Below are 17,419 nucleotides of genomic sequence, written 5' to 3'. Positions count from 1 at the left end.
GGTGACTTTTTAAGCTTAGTGTCAGCTCAAATGTCAAAACTGAGAGTAGTCTACTGCAACCTTAAATCTAAAAGGTATATGACCCCTCAAGATATCAGTGCTAATATTGATCTGTTCAGTAAGGGGTTTTTCTCTTGACTAGACTGGTCATAAATTAGGATTGCAAAGTTCTGGTGAAAAGGTGGGGTTGAATTCTCATTTGGATGCTCAGAAGAACTGCTGTGCTATGAGTTTACCCATTTTGTGTAGGATTTAATGTCTGCAACAGCCCCAGCTTTGACTACAGGCAAAGATCAACTCCTCGAATTACACAGGATTTTTGTATTTTTAGGCTCAGGGAAACTTTTGACCACTCAAATGGGAGTGAGGAATCACAGAACCACAGAATGGTTTGGGTTGGAAGGGACCCTAAAGTTCACCTCATTCCACCCCCTACCATGGAAAGGGACACCTTCCACTAGACCAGGTTGTTCCAAATCCCACCCAGCCTGGGATGAGGCTAATAACAAACCTCTATAAAATTTATTGAAGATCCTAAAAATCGAACCTGAGGCCCATGAGTTGGTGGAGGGAAAATACTATGTCAATATAGAAGTTGGTACCCTGCGTGTTTGCACTTCTCTGCTTTCTTCCTCTTCCTTTATTCCTACGTGCTGTGTCTCTCCTTTGCTCTTTCTCTTACAGCACTTGAAGCAGAATATTGTTTCTTATGGCATTTATAAGGAATTACAAAAATGTAGACAAATTCTAAGGGAGATCCGGCACAGTTACTGTAATTAAAATAAAAATAGAACAGGAAAGGTTGCAAAATGACAGAATTCAGTGTTAAAATGTAATTACTTTTTTTTTTCTTTTCCTGCAGAAAAGAGGCTCCAGACATTCCCTATAATTTAAATGTGACTGACAGTAGGAATAAGACAAATACAATCAATTATGTCCCTGATACTTTATCAAACCTGTATGGCTGGATGGCTCTTCTCTTGGATAAAGAGACTTACACACTGACATTTGACAACCCTTTGGTCAGCAGACAGCTCCAGGTAACACGGGAAGGTTTTATAATTTCAAAATTATATCTGGAAGAGATAATCACACTTTCATCTCTTTGGATGAGCACAGAGAAAAAAAAAATAGAGTTAAGTGCACTGAGAAAGTCTCTCTGTATTTATAGGCTTAGATAAGATGACTGATAAGCTCTCTCTTATCTCTTAGATAAGCTCTCAATAGTCACCTGGAGCAGGAAGGTCATGGAATCATGGAATGACTTGGGTTGGAAAGGACTTTAAAGGTCATCCAATTCCAATCCCTGCCATAGGCAGGGACACCTTCCACTAGACCAGGTTTCTCCAAGTTCCATCCTACCTGGCCTTGGACACTTGATGATTTTGGATATCTCAGGTGAAAGTTCAGTGTGGTGCTTAGGAACCAACAGGATTTTTTTACTGCCTTAAGTCATGTTGAAGTACAGTTTTCAGAAGACATTGTTCATCCTCACCTTATCAAGGGGAGTTGATTTTTTTTCTGCATTTACCATCACCTCCTGATTAGTTTTACATCTTTTTTCATGTCTTCAACACATATTGCCTGTGAGGAGCACCATCCTCTTTACCTCTTTGTGCTGCACTCCGTGGAGCTCTACAGACTAAGACATGTTTCTTTTGGTTCCCTCTTCTCCAGTATTCAGTGACATTTAGCAACTTCAAGGCTGGGAATTACCTGCTGGTGGAACACAAGGATCTTCCTGCTCATCTTGAGGCTGTGGTGTCCTGTGGGACAAGGAGGGGACAGCCACTCCAGGTGCTACCTTCATATGGACATGACAGGAGCTGTGATTGGCATCTTGACAGCAAACTGGGCAAGTTCACCTATTTGGGTAAGTGCAGTGTGAGGATTGCAATAAATATTTGTGATCAAGAATGGTGACAGAGCTGATGTCTCTTTAATTTAAACCCCAAATCTACTCAAGGCCAGCTTTCAACAGACCTTCAATAAGTGAGAGCTCCTTCAAAATGTTGATCAAATGGGTAAGTGCACATCAGGTCCATCCCTAACTGATCTATCCGATGCCTGACTTAGCAACAAAAGGAATATACCATAAATAATGGGTGATGTGACATCAGTTGCATTTGAATTGTGTTTTTGTTTTTTTTTTTTTTTTTTTTTTTTTGTTGTTTTTTTTTTTGTTTTTTTTTTTTTTTTTTTTTTTTTTTTTTTTTTTTGTTGTTTTTTTTTTTTTGAGTGGTAAAGGCATTAAATTCCACTAATGACCTCTGTTGTCATCTGGTCCTATATCAAAGGTATCATGAATAAATCATGGTCATCTTGCTAGGCTGAAGGCAGTAAGATTTTTGGGAGAGAATTTTTCCTAGACCTGGAAACTTCCAAAGACGTGTTAGACCTTTGCCTATTTGACTTTGTGCATGAGATCATGGAGTGTGCTGGTCTTTTTTTTTTTTTTTTTAAGAAATGGACATTTTCCATAATTCCCATTATCAAGCAAATAATTTTATAAATGTCTATGTTCTATGTGTCAAAAGCAAGGTGGTGATTGTTGCCTTTATTAATAGCAGCAGAACTAGGAATCACAGATATATTTTGGTGTCTTTGAGAAGATTAACTTCTCTTTCATGATTCATACCAGGAAAGTAAAGATGATGATTTTCATTATAACAGATTATTTATCACTCTTCTGTTCCATTAAATTTAATGAATTTCTCTTGGTTTTGCACTACTGAGATGGGATGCAAATGGCTCTCATGTAGGATACCTTTAGAACAATCATTGTGACAATGGAGAAGACAACACACTTGGAATGAGGGCAGGCAATAAACTGAGCTTGATCTGGCAACACTAAAAATCAGCCAGTGTGGAAAATCACATTTGTGGAGAAGTGGGGAAGCCCAAACCTTCACCTCAATCTGAGGATCACATTTACTGTGTCCACCTCTGGTCCTTCAGCAACTGCCACAATAGCTTGTGTTTAACATTTTAGCTCTAAAAGTGGGCTGGATGTACGAAGGTTTCAAATTATAAAAGATTCCTGTGCTTGCTAAATCCCAAACTGTACTGGTCACCATCTGGGAGTCTGCCTGGTCTAGGCCAAAGCTGTGCCAGGAATCTGGCCAGCATTATAACCATGTAGATTATTGGGGTTCTGAGCTTAGTTCTGTGACCTGGACCTGTTTAGATACAGTTCAGGTGTAGATTGGCTCCTATAAATTTAGCTGTTGTGTTTAAGCCTTGCCAGAGATCAAGTCAAGTATTTACTGAAAGAAGAAAAATGTTTTATTATTTCTGTTTACTAACAGAGTAAATTTGCTCCTTCAGATATAAAAGATGACTGCATTTCAGTTTGCATATCCTGAATTACACTGTCAGAGCAGCATGGGAAAGCTCAGAGGATGGCATCTGTAGCTTGAAAATAGAGGAGTTGACAGTCTTGGGAAGACTGGGACAAAAGTGGTCTGGCCAGCATCTGTCACTCTTGCATCACAGACACTTTCTTCTCCTTCTCTTGCCTTACTTTCATCCTTATTTTTATTAAATGAAGAGCTTGTTGTAGTTCCTCATTATAATAGAGAGAGAAACAATCATCCAAAGTACAGGAGGGGAAATTTATGAAAACACCCAACATGTATAATTCATCCTGTGAACATTTTCTGCGAGGACTTTCTTAGGAGTGAGATCAATAATTCAGCATCAGGTACCTAATATCTGTGTAGGGTAAAAGTTTAAAACAAAGCAAGCAGATTCCCGGCCCTGGTGTGGGATTTAATTCTCTCATTCTCTCCACTGTGCAGGCGGAGAGGGTGAGGATAATTAGCCAGGAGAACAGATTCATGGCATGTGGTGGACTTTTCATCACTCAGGGTCTTTAGAAGATGCTTGGCCGTCTTTTCAGGGAAATATGCTCCAGCTCTGCGAGAAGCTATTAGAAACCTCATGAGGTGAGATTCATGCTCTGGAGGAGGTCAGGGAAAGCTGCCACAATAGTCCCTTCTGGCCTTAAATCCCCACCAAATCCACCCACCCACCCGGAGAGGGCAAGGCTGGAAGGTCTGGCCTTCAGAACCTCTTCCCACCTAACTCTGCAAGTTGGCTCTTTTAGAATTTTATTTAAAAAAAAATAAAATTATTTACATTTAACTCTATGAAATAATTAGCCAACTAATTAATCCCGTTTACAAGCTTTGTCGGATTCTTCAGCTGTCAGTCATGCCCGAGCCCGGGGCCGGCTCTGGATCTCAGTTCCCTCCTCCATCAGCCTTGGTCTCCATGGCTACGGGCTGCATCTGCTGACACCCCACTCTCTATTTACTGCTTAATTAAGAATTTCACGCTCAAGCCCTTATCTGCTGCTAAGAACAAGAACACACTGTTAAGAAACTCCAAATTTAGGCCGCCGCACAAGGAAAGCCTTTCTTGTTGTCCTGACTGCGTGGAGCCTCTTTAAACGACCCTCTTGGCAACCGCGCTGCCACCCTTCAATCAAAAATCATTAAATGGGGCAGAGATAATGAGCATGTAGCATATCAAAAGGAGGATGTTTGCTCGGGCTAAGGAGGAAAAGCTGCGAGGTCCTATGAGCAGCCGCCACTTCAAAGGGAGAAAGAGGGGGCCGATAAAGAGTCATTTGTTCCCGTTTGACTTATGTAAAGGGTCTGGTATGTGGCAGCCCCGTCTCGCAGACGCGGGTCCCCCCTTTCTGCAGGCTCGTGTGTCAGCGCTCGGGCAGCTGGGCGCAAACAGCATCAGCCCGGGCAGAAAATCACTTGACTCCGCCGCCACAATGGGCACTTGTAGGGGGTGGCGGAGGGGGACAATGGCAAGACAATTATTGCAGCTGCTCGGGAGGGCCATAATTCTTCCTGCCTGCCTGGCCGGAGTCTGGCGGGGCGGGAGGGGAGAGCCCCGGCGTATTAGTCATCCTCCCAACTTTTGGGAGCGCTTTCGACAGTGGGGTTTCGACAGCTGCTGGTGTGCACCACCTTCTTTGCAATAATTGTACGTTCTGGCAGGGGTCAACTCACTTTTGACCCTCTTCTTTTGTGCCCCCTCCGAAAGCCTTTTAGGGCAAACTGTGGGGAAGTGGCGGGGGTGCGTTATTTCCCAAAATTGACGGTGGTAAATAGGGATCAGATGCCGGCTCATTAATGAACAGGCTCCTGAATTCACACAGCCCGCATGGGGGAGAAAATGGGGAGAAGGGGAAGGAAAAAACCCCGGTGACTGAGAAGATATTGTTATTTAAATGAAGCAGGCAGCGGGATGAAGCCACCTTGGCCAGAAGTTTGCATTGGGCTCAGGCTTTCCCCGTGCCCTCTTCCATCCCAAGTGTTTGTTTACTTTGGGGGAGAAAAAAAATACAAAGGTCTGTCTAACACAAAAGGCAAGAAAATGGACCGTATGGAGGGGATTAAAGGAGTTAAGTCGCACTGATGGAGTTGGAGTCTTGTCAATTAGGCTTGGGAGCAGGAGAATGCAGGGGGTGCTGAATGGGCAGAAATAATTGTAATAGAGGATGTTTCTGTTATACGAGCAATGATCCTATTAACAAAGATAGTCACTGCTACCCACATGCCTGAAACTCTGTTAACCAGCCTCTAAGCCACTTTAAAAATCACTTTTTTTCAGGAATTTTAAAATAATCTGCATTGAAGGGCAGGTAACCCCATGTCCTTTCTGGATGCTGGGTGAAGGGGAGGCTTAGTGAGCCTGAAGGATCCTGTGCCAGTCATTTCTACATCATCAGCTTTGCTTTGACGTGGCTCGTAGCATCACCCTGATTTTCTCTGGGGCACCCTGCGTGTTAAGAGAAGTGATCCTCAAAGGTCACTGTGGGCCTGCAATTGTGACTCTGAAACACTCATGGGCTGTGGCTCAACCACATTTCAGGGAAATGAAACATGATATGGCCATGCTGAATGAAATAAATTAAAAAAACCCTCACACCAATGCTTATTGTAACAAGGATGGTGGGAAGAAACATCCCACTGGGACATCTGTGATATTTTTTAGGAGAAATATCCTTTGTAAATTGCAATAATAACATTATGAGCTTTTTAAGTCTGTTACAAATTTCAGCATATGGTGCCACAGCGTGGTACTGCTCCTTGGTTAAGGTCTCTGGGCAATACTGGAACTGGCTAAAACCCAGAGAGATGTTTCCTTTTAGTTCAGTTTTGAAATGTTTAAACAGTTTTATTTTGGAATGAAACAAAGCGTTGGCTTCCTTCACCTCCAGATTTCTCGTCTTATTTTTTTTTCCCTAAAATTGAAGTACTGGACAGAAACGTTATTGAAAACATCACTGAAAGGATTATCAAACTTTTTATTTATCCCAAATACATTTTTCAGTAGACACAACTTTCGTGGAGATGGGTCATCCTGCTGACTTTGCTCAGACTGCTCATGTGTGAGTTGTTAAGAGGGCCTGAGGCTCAACCTCACATTACTGCTGTGTCAGAAGCAGGTTTACAATTTCCATAGTTCTTAAAAAAATAATTTGATTATACTTAGTGTCTTTTCTAGATTCCGAAAGAATTATCTCACTTCCATTAGGCTCTGTGGGTTTCTGTAATTGCTTTGTATAGGAGGAAAAACGCTCTTAAGAATGTTTGTTTCTAATATTAAAATACAGAAAATAAATAAACACAGACATTTTCTGCAGCCCTATTGCTCGGGGGTAAAGGAGAATCCCAGGTGAAAGGCATGAAGAATGGAGTTAATTCTTTACAGAGGAGTGATTGTACAGGGGATGAGTCTTTTCTTCCAGCCAGATAAAACTCACCCATATCAGTTGTTTCAGAGGGCTGATTGATCAGATGTGGGCTGCCCAGTGACCTCCATGAAATGAAAGTCAACTCTGTGCAAAGAGGTGCCCCTTGTTATCCTGGAATCATAAAATTGTTTACATTGAAAAAGATCTTCAAGGTCACCATGTCCAGCCTGTGACCCATCCCTACCTTGTCACCCAAACCAGAGCACTGAATGCCACATCCAGGAATTTTTTTTACAGTTCTAGGCTTGGTGACTCTACCAACTTCCTGGGCACTCTGTAGCAATGCTTAACCAGCCTTTCCAGAAAAGAAATTCTTCCTGATGTCCAACCTGAACCTCCCCTGGTGCAGCTTGAGGCCATTTCCTCTTGTCCTGTTGCTAATTACCTGGGAGAAGAGACCAGAACTCACCTGGCTATGACCTCACTCCAGGGAGTGGCAGAGAGGAGCAGGATCCTTCCTGGGACTCTTTTTCTCCAGGCTGAGACCCCCCACAACCCGTTCCATCAGTTGCTCAATTTTTGTATTAGACACAAAGTCTAAAAATTCAACCTCCTTCTGGTGGGTGAGCTCCCATCCTTCTGGCATGGAAGCAGAGAAACCAGACAGTGCAGCAGTTTCAGAAATAAGATGATGAAATGCCCTCATAATCCTGTCAGGGTTGATTTTTTGATTATGTGGTGTCTGCAGGAGGAATTTCACACAAATGTCAATCTGCTGTAAGCAAGAATCTGTGTCCATATACCCCAATACATAAATACATATATATATATATATATATTTGTGTGTGTATATATATATAAATAAAAATAAAATTGTATCTATCTGCTTATATGGATATAAAATCGGTTTTTACACCTCTTCTCCCTACTTCATTGTCCTTATTATATCACCCTTCTGGGTATCTCCTGCAGAAGATCTTCACAGGGGATGACAAAACACCCTCTCCCAGGTTCTCCAGTTTCTGGAGGTGTGTCACACTGTGTTGTTGATTGTGCTGTCTAAAAAGTTTTGATTTCCTGGTGATGGATGTTAGCCCAATTGATGTTAAATAGCATGGAGCTGCTTGTTATTTGTAAGTCAGGCTATTGGAGCCATTTATCCTACTTTGAGCCCTTCCTAATATCCACAGGCAAAATTCCGAGTCACTGCAAAGCTGATAAAGGACTGAGTTGCTCCTCCTTCATGTTCACTCAAGGAGCCCTGAACCAGGAAAAGTTACCAGCAGTATCATCCAGAAGGCCTATATTTATGATTCACAGCCCAAACATCCAGGAGGAGCTGTAATAAGGCAGAAAATTGATGAGGGTTATAAAGGTTTTATACAACTGAACCCTGGAGCCTTATAACTACGTTTTGCCAAGAGTCGCCTTAATTCAATGTTTACTAATGATGTCCTTCATCTGTAGTGCCTGTATCTCTTCCTGTCCTGCAAAACCCAGTGACAACGTACTCAGGAGCAAAACAAAACCACCAGAAGGACTATGTCACTGTAGCCTTGATTAATCCCAAGGCCTTTATCCTTCTTGATCGGTTTTTTGGGAGTATTTGTGGGAAAAGGCAACAAAAGGCTGCTGCTTCACAACCATTGCACTTTAATTTACACATCAATGTAAATAATCGTACAAGTTACAAGGATGTGGAGAATTGGGGGGAGAATTCTGTCCCTGCTTCTTATAAGGGTATAAATAACTTATAAATAATTGTCATGCTCTCTGGTGGGAAGACACATCAAATATGAGAAACTTTTATTATTGCCCTGACTCTGGACGGGACCGTGATAAAACTCTGTACTGAATTAAGTCTTAATGGTTCCTTTCTTCACCATGTAGCGGGATTGAACCCCATTATGAGGTCTATGGACCATATTGATCAAGTTTTATGTCCCCTCAGGATTTAATTAGAACAGCTTTTCTCTAAAAAATACAAACATCCTTAATTAGATGATTTCACTCTAGTGCCTGCAAAAGTAAGCAAAAAAAAAAAAAAATCCCCAAAAAACCCCTAACAAACCTCACAAAATATATTTAGATGAAAAAGGATAGTGTCAGGGCTTGGTTGTCTTGTTTTTCCTAAGCCTGTTGTATCAGCTTTGGCAACTGTTTTGCCCTCTATGAAAAGGAAAAACACCATAACCATAAAAGTACACACAGATGTATTGCCTGAAAGCCACAAGAGCTGTGTCAGAGGCTTTAAATTAGCAGTTTCATGTCATTTTTTTTCCCCTCAAATGTTCACCTTGTGGCCACTCAAGGCATGCTGCTGTTCAGTGTGAGCTCTGTGTGATGGTTTGGGGCAGATTGACTTGACTGATACATGGATCAGATCCCAGCCACCGTTGGGAGAGAAGGTGTCACTGAAGAACAGGGCTGAGGCACCTGATTACTAATTAATCAGACATGAGAAAAACCTCATGGAATCAGTTTCTATTTAATTATGGAAGCCTCATTTGGCATAGGAGCATATGCTGCTAACTCAATCGAGTGCTTTCAACTGACATCAAATAGTAATTATCAGAAAGAATCAAGTTTTTTGATTATTCATACTAATTTATTGAACACTTAAAATTAATGAGCCTCAGTTATTTTAAATTTGCTCAGTTGCACTGGGAGAAAAGGAGGGAGGTAGGGAAGGGTGGGTTTTGCAATTTAAAAGTACAGAGACTTGTTTAAAGATAAAATAAGTAAATTACAATATGGCATGAAATCCCATCGGTGGGTTGATGCACACAGAGGAAAGTTCCAGGCATCTTCTGGAACTGAGGAAAGTTCTGACAATGGCTTCATTGATACAATTCTTCTACCCCCCCAAAAAAAAAATCTTCCAACAACACTTTAGGGTCACCATAAGGGGCTGGGCAGAGGACAGGAGATTTATTTGTTTGTCAGAGTGTTTCTATTTTAACCTACAGTTGTTCCAGTCTGGTGACTGAAAGGAAGTGCCTTTATATGCCACTGGAGATGAAGAGGAGGTGGGATTTTTGCTGGGTCTGAAGCAGCTTTCTCCTGCTCCTCTTTGATTTGCATTATTCTGGCCCTTCTCCTGCTGACAATACACGGGCACAAAGGTTACCACTGTGATAATTGCTGTTGACCCCTTTTCACAGCAGAGAACACAGGGTCCCTGTCTCCAGTCTATAAAGTCTGACTAATTAAAGCATCTCTTTCAGATACCAGATTTTGGGGGCAAAGAAAAAGAAAAAAAAATCAAAACCGAGCTACAAAACAAAAGCTGTATTTCGCTGTTTGAGCCAGTTAATACATTATGCATTTAATGGTGTGATATCGCTCGTGTGAGTGGAGCTGCTGTGGATTTATAGTGGGATAAATGAGATTTGAGTTCCAGCCTAGAATTTCTGATTGTTGAATGTTTTCTTTTTAGCTGTTTCTAATGAGTTGTCTTGAGACCTCCCGTATCTGTAAATTAAAATGTGTTTGTTTAATCCTTTCTCAAAGCACAAAAAAAAAAAGGGACAAAAAATTCTCAGAAAACATGTGTAGTTGCTCTTAAGGAAAATGTTTTTGTAAGAAATGTGTAATGTTGCCAGGAATTCATGTGTGGAAATTTATTTACTAATTTTTTTTTGTGTTAATTTGAAAGGCCTTGCTTTAACTCTCTAAAATTCTCTGTGTTCAGTTACAGGATCTGACTTAATTCAGGTCACACTGAGAGAGAAGGAAAGAGTGGCTTTACCTACCCCAGGTATGTGACAGAAAACCTTGGTTTGGGAGTCACAACCATTTCTTTTTTTATGGCTTTTTCAGGAGTAAATTGCTATTTTCCACTTCAATATTTTGTACATCTATCAAGCCAACAGAGGCTCTTGGTATTCATTTAGGCGTTTCATTGAGCCCTAGCTACCATTGCTCGAGATAAATGTGTGATTCCACAGAATAAAACACTATAAACTTTTGCTGGGAAATACCACAGCAGATCAGAAAGGTCATGGAGAATGTAAGACTAGAGACTATTTTAATGCTCCATAGTCTGATATTACTGCTGAGTTTCGAGTTGAATCAGACAGAAAAATATACCAGAGACAAGGGAGACCTCTAAATTTTGATATTTTTGGATATTAACTGCCTTGCTATACTGTGTATTAACAATAATCACTTAGGTGGAAAAAGGGTTTAGGGACATTTTTTAGCAGGGTGTTTCTCCCAGCACAAACAAGTTATTGGAGGGACAGACCCAAACTTAAGAAACTTGACACAAATTTAATTTCTGTGTTTCCTTGTGCTGACAACAGAGGGGTTTGTACACTACAATGTTACTGAGCTGGGTCTAGCCTCCAAAACCTAGGGATGTGCTTGCTCCCATATTTTCAATCCCCAAAGAAGCTTTCCTCAAGAAAGAATGCCAGAATTCCCTTTACAGTGGAAGGACAGGAGTAGGTGCTTGCAGAGGCCTCCAGAGGGAGGCCCTGCCTGCATTAGTCCAGGATTTACTAAACTTAGTATGCAGGATTTTCCCTTGAAGGCTTCCCTTCTTCTCCTGTGGCAGAACAAATTTAGGGACAATTAATTAATGGAGCCTGGTTTGTTAGCTCTCTAAAATACAAGTGCAGGTCAAGCACCTGCATTTTGTGAACTCATGGGAGAAAATTTGTGTTTTCTCCCAATATTTTCCTCAGGCTCAGGAGTTTTCTTTTGGATTGAGCTGAAAAAAATAAAATTGGGGGAAGGAGCAAAAGTTTCCATGTGTCTTGGTCAAGCTGCTTTTCCACAACAGGTCTTGGTCATCCCTTGAAATAGAAGGACTCCTGCTTTTTCTAGGTGTTAACAAGCTTGTAAGAGTTGATCACTAATTATTTAAAATTTTTCATACTTTGGGAAAGTATGGAAATTCCCATGCTCTGAGAATTCAATCAAGAAGTTTTCTTTGGGCATGGAAAATAACAAAGAGCAGTTAGTGTTGCTTCATCAGTGACAAAAGGAGGATGTTAACCTTACAGATTCCTGACTACCAAAGAAATATTAATTCTTCCAGCTACAGAAAATGATAATTCTGTCTTTATATGTTTTGTAGCTCCTTCTGGTGCTGTCTTGAAATGGTCACAGCCAGAGGCGTGGAATGGTGTGGGAGAAGGCTGGGGTGGATCCAATGGCAGCATCCCAGGCCCTGGGGAAGACGTCATCATCTTGCCAAGTACGTGAAGGGGGAAAGGGGTTTAATTTCTGTGGAGGTGCTGGGGTCTGCCTCTGCTGGGATCTATATTTGTATTCCAGTATGGACTCCTTGGCACTGGTGCCCATTCCAGTGTGTGCAGGACCCCACATTTATTCCTTGTCACACAGACTGCAGTACAAAAATGTAGTTTTTTGGAAGAAAATGAGAATTCTTTTCCATTTTGATATACACACAAATACAAGCACTTACTTACACTGACTTTCAAGCTGAAATAGGCACAGGGCCCTTAATTCAGGAGAGAATTTGTAAGACCCAGAACCACAGCTCACAAAGAGATCATCTCTTTTTGACTCATCTCTCTCTGTGTTTTGAGCAAGGATCATATTTTACATTTCTGCAATTGCATCACCTTTCATTTTATTTTCCTGTTGCAATTTCAGCCTTTCAGTGATTGTCTCTCAAACCATTTGCCATGGATGGCTCCTAGACATTTTAGCTTAGGCCTGTATTTCAACTTGTATTTTAGCTTTACTTACATTTAAATCCCTACTCATCTTTACATTACTGCATGAAAACTGGATTTTAGTAAATATATTTGGGAATTTGCAATAAAATCTGGAGAAAAAACTTATGATAACCCCTTTATGCAAGAGCTGACCTTTCTTTGACCAGAAAGTTGGACTACATGAGGTTCTGAGGTCCTTTCCAGATATAATTATTGAATGATTCAATCAATATTGTTTGATATGTACCTGAAATATTCTAGAACCTGATGCTGTCTCCTTCTCATTTGTTTGAAACCAGTTAAGTCTCTCTGCCTACCACAGCCCCACATCATGGAAATGCAGATAACACTGCTTCATGTCTATTCCTCTCCCACATGGTTTTGATTTACAGCTTTTGTGAAAGGAAATGTTTGTGTTGGTATTTGGGAATGGAGTGTCAGTCATGGTTAGGGCTTCTCTGGCCTGCGTCGTTAAAGATAATATGTATATATATATATATATATATAATTGCAAGTTACATTACGAATTATGATCCACCTTCAATATATATTTAGTTTAATCATCAATTTTCTGATGGATATGAAAAAACCCTCAAATGCTGTACTTTTAAAAATATTACTTTTCTTCACTTTTGGAAGGAGGTTACATTGAGCTGAAGAGTAGATGAGGTTGGAGTTCAGGGAGAATTTGCTCATGGAAAAGGTGGTCAGGCATTGGAAGGGGCTGCCCAGGGAGGTTTGGAGTTCCCATCCCTGGAGGTGTCCAAGAAAGGTCTGGACATAGCACTCAGTGCTCTGGGCTGGTGACAAGGTGGGGATTGTTCACAGGTTGGACTACAATGACCTTGGAGGTCTTTTCCAGCCCTAATGGTTCTGTGATTCTGTAATAACCAGTTCATCAATATCAGCCCATGACTGTGTGTCGTGGTTTGGAAAGACAGGTGTCTGCTAAGGAAGGCAGGAGCCTCTCTTGGAATGAAGAATGTAAACCCTCTCCCTCCTAATTATAATTTTGAAAATAAAGGGCTCTCAGGCAAAGATATGGGAATAGGAATAACAGTTCTTTACTAGGAAAATTAAAATAAAATGTAGTAGTAAAAAACCCCAAAGCACTAACAGAGTCAGAATACATTCTGACACCCTGTTGGTCAGGGTGTTGGTAGCAGTTCAATTAAGTCCTTCTGGAGTGACAGATGTGGTTCCGTTGGAGCAGAGATGATCCTGTAGAAGGGTGTAGTTTTCCTCTGAAGGTCCAGTGGTGCTGAGATGGGTCTGGTCTTCATCTGCAAATCCAGTTGAAACAGACTGCACTGGTGTTCTGACTCTCAGATTTTATCCAGGTAGGAATGCTGGGCTCCTCCCCCTGGGTGGAGTATCTCCCCATGGGATGATGGAATTGTATCAGCCATGCAGTGAACCTCGATGGCCCATTAACAGCAGATATCCCCCAGGGCAGAGGATGGGTTGTGGAAGAGATAAAGAACCCTGCCCCACCTGGTTTTAACAGCTGGCAATAGAATACATACCTTTGGTTACATCTTGCATTGCAACATAAGATGCTGTAAAAAGACCAGAACATTCCAGTCTTCACCATCACGTGTCAGATGCAGATATGAAGAGGCACAGATGTAAATCATAACTTACACAGAAGCAGAGGATAACAAATGAATAAATAAATAGGTTTGGCTGAGGGTTTGGAGTTCTGTCGTTTAGATCAGATCAAGAGCAGAAGATGAAGGATGAGTTTGGGATACACAATGAATAAAAACTCCTCTGTGACTCCTGCAAAGGTGAGGGGCTGGAACACATCCAGAGAAGGGCAGAGGTGCTGGGGAAGGGTCTGGATCACACTCTGAGACACTGGATGGGATTCTTGGGGCTGTTCTGTGCAGGGCCAGGAGCTGAACTCAATGATCCTTGTGAGTCCCTTCCAACCCAGGTTATTCCATGATTCTGTGGTTCTATAAAAATCTCTTCACTCCCATTACCAGAGTAAATGTGTGTGTTGGTTGATGTGCAGAAACTATTCTCCTCTCCAGTGCCTTTCTGGAATCCTCCCTTGATTTTATTCTGAGAAAACGAACACAAACACATCTATCACACCATCTCTTTGGTTACATGTCTGTCTTTTCTGATCATCCTCTCTCTAATTTATTTCTGCTCTCCTTCTTCATTCCTGCTGGTTTGGAGGTGTTGAGATATTGGAATCAACAGAGTACAGGGTCTTAAATTGGGGTCATGGTTCTCACCAGGGTGATAAGGGAATTGGATTTGTTGCTCAAATCAGGCAAGAGGAATTTTCTGTCCATTTCTAATGCTTTGCTTTGCTGCCACAAGTGTGTGAGTTTCCACTTTAAAGGAAATCAGCCCTTTGCTTGGATCCAAAATCTAAAATGAAATCAACAGTTTTAAAATGTATCTTTAATTGTAGCACTTTATGGATGTTTCTGTTCCCATTTCCACTGGCTTGTGCAGACCCTGCTCAACTCAGAATGACTCCAGATGGCTTCAAAAAAGTGAGAGTTTGTTCTCAAGGGAACAAATATTCTACAAGCCACCCAAACTTTGTGCTGCTATGCACACAAAAATAAGTTTTTGTGATTCACTCCTGGCAAGATGCAGCTGTGTCTTACTCTTTGCTGTCTTCTGGTTACTTATTTCTCTTCTGGGAGCCATCTACAATGGTTTTCTGGTTGAAAGCCAAGACATGAGCCTGCTTCTGGTAGCTACATCACTAGCTTAGTCCTTTCAGCCCCCAAAGAACAGTTTTAGAATTATAAAAGCAAATGATAGATGCTTAGTGCTCATTTCTAGTGTGAAGAAGTAAAGAGAAAGACTTTGGTCTGACACTGTTGAAATCTTTGACTGAATGTGGATTCCTGGAGTTCACTGGAGAACTGGGGCACTGCCTAAATTTAGCTATTGAAGGCTTCAATTGCAATTCAATTCAATTAGGGCTACCTCATGGGCTGGTCTCAGCAAGGTTTGAAAAGTTAGAAAAGGCCTCTGTTAGCAAAATATACACATTAGAAACCAGGATTTGGTGTTCATGCTTGGCGTCTGCTTGACATCCAGGGTTGGAAATTGGGATTGTGTACTAAGTTCTTTCTTTTTTTGCCATGTTTGACTTCACAGGCTTGGTACAAGGATGACTTTCACTTACAACAAAGTTGGGTTCCTCATGTAAAAGTGACTTTTAGTGTTGGTGTGTTGCTACAATTCCCATCAGTGTCTCTCTCCCCAGTGGATATGAATCTCTTCCAGCCTGATCTGGAAATCCTCAGCTCAGGCAGCCACAACTTGTGCTTTTATCCCTGGAGGTTCATCCTCCAGAGCCACAACCATTCCACAGGGACCTCTCACATGCATCAGGCTTCAGCAGCCACACCACCTTGGAAAACAAGCTGGAAGAGTTTAGTCATGCCATTCCAGCAGGCAGCAGTGGCATTAGCTTCCCAAAGCCCTGGGATTTTCAGGGCTTTGGTTTATGGTTTTTGGTGTGACACACTCCTGATGCAGCGTGCTCTGGGTGGAAGGAGAATGTGTTATAATTCCAAGCAAAGGAATGCTGTTTTGAAGGGTATTGATATGATATCATGTAGCCTCTGGCAATTTCTATCTTCCTTTTTTTTTTTTTTTTTTTTTTTTTCTCTCCAGTGGTGGAATTCACTCTGTTCTTCATTTTCTGATTTTGATTTTCTTTGAAGTTTTTCTGTTTGAAGAGATGAATGCTGGAGTACTGTATCCCATATAATAGCTCCTCTGTTGTGCCTGATTTTCATTCAATGGCATGCTATGGTGTTTTATACAGCAGTGTGGCTGATCAAAGGCATTTTGTGTCATTGCTGGAGTCATTAGTGACTTCTCAGCATTGTACATCTGAACATTAAGACTCTGGCATACCTGTGAGGTTTTTGTCTGAAGAAAGTGTATGTACAATGAAATATTTCCCTGTTTTCAAGCTCAAACTATGGTCTTCTGAAAGTGGTTTCTTACCATTACATGAATATTTTCATGATGGGAAAACAGCTCCAGTTTGTCTTTCTCTGAAGGTAAATCCTTTGAGCTCAGTGACCTCAAGTTTATTATTTTAACTGCTAAGTCATATCTCCCTCTATGAGGTAAATGAGTGTATTCTGTAAGGAAGTTGCCTTTGAATCTGTTTGCTTTCCTCCTCAAGTGTGGAAAGTTTTTTTCCTCCTCAAAGGAGTGTTCTGTTGTTTCTACAGAGCAACATTTCACCCTCTGAGGACTTCACACCCCAAGCATCACACCCCAGAGTGTTGTCCTTTTAAACTGAGGGAACTCTAAGTTTGCAGAGATATCTCTGAGTGGGGGAATTTCTCGCTCCTGTGTTTCAAGGCTCACACACATGATGCCACAGTTACAGAGCAGTCAGCATTTCCTTTATAAAACCCTTTTTTTAGAAAGATGTGCAACTCAGCAAAAAATCTCTGTTCTAGACTGAAATGTGACATATAAATGGCATGCCTGGGAGCGCTGCTTCTTTTCCTTGTAAAAATGTTTCAGCCTGTGTTTGATGAATATACTTATAGCCTTTGTCAACTGCGGCTTTTTGCCACATTCTTGAGCTGTGATTTCACAAACTAGATTCCCCTTCTGTCTGAGGGAGACGATTTTAGCAACATCTCCCCCCCTTATTCTCCTCTCTGTTTCGTATCCTCACATCCTGAGCCTTCCCTTCACAGCTCTGCAGGGCATGGGACTGTACCTGTCCTGTAAAGAGATTATAGACAGGAGTCTCTTCATGCTTCTAAAAATATATTAAGTACTAAAACCATAAGATTTAAGGGGGAAAAAAATGCACTTGCTCCCTAGAGACTTACTTAATCTGAATGCTGTGAAAATTCTGCATACTTGAAAGATGTTTCAGCCCAAGGATGCAGGGAATTTGTTTTGGGGTGTGGGGTTCAGATAAACCATGGATTGGTGCTGTCCTTGAGAACAGACATCCTGGGCTTTCAGGGTGCTCATGGCCAGAGAG

The 17,419-nt window shown here is 41.3% G+C and overlaps 1 protein-coding gene across 7 annotated transcripts in view; it reads left to right on the top strand.

Moving 5' to 3' along the window:
- PKHD1 (PKHD1 ciliary IPT domain containing fibrocystin/polyductin) overlaps nucleotides 1–17,419 on the top strand; it is a 237,303-nt gene that overhangs the window by 130,309 nt on the left and 89,575 nt on the right. For all 7 annotated transcript variants that reach the window (XR_014589511.1, XM_083856783.1, XM_083856784.1 and 4 more), the window contains 4 exons: nucleotides 863–1,040; nucleotides 1,678–1,873; nucleotides 10,416–10,481; nucleotides 11,808–11,927. Coding sequence is in view for 6 of the 7 variants with exons in the window: in XM_083856783.1 (XP_083712909.1) it covers nucleotides 863–1,040; nucleotides 1,678–1,873; nucleotides 10,416–10,481; nucleotides 11,808–11,927 (560 nt within the window). In the remaining variant the exon portion in view is untranslated. The remainder of the gene's footprint in view (nucleotides 1–862; nucleotides 1,041–1,677; nucleotides 1,874–10,415; nucleotides 10,482–11,807; nucleotides 11,928–17,419) is intronic.

Source organism: Zosterops lateralis (genome assembly GCF_965231275.1).
Source record: "Zosterops lateralis genome assembly, chromosome: 3".
Taxonomy (NCBI): Eukaryota; Metazoa; Chordata; class Aves; order Passeriformes; family Zosteropidae; genus Zosterops; species Zosterops lateralis.
The sequence above is the reverse complement of the archived record's forward strand: the minus strand, read 5'-3'. Positions and strand labels throughout refer to the sequence as shown.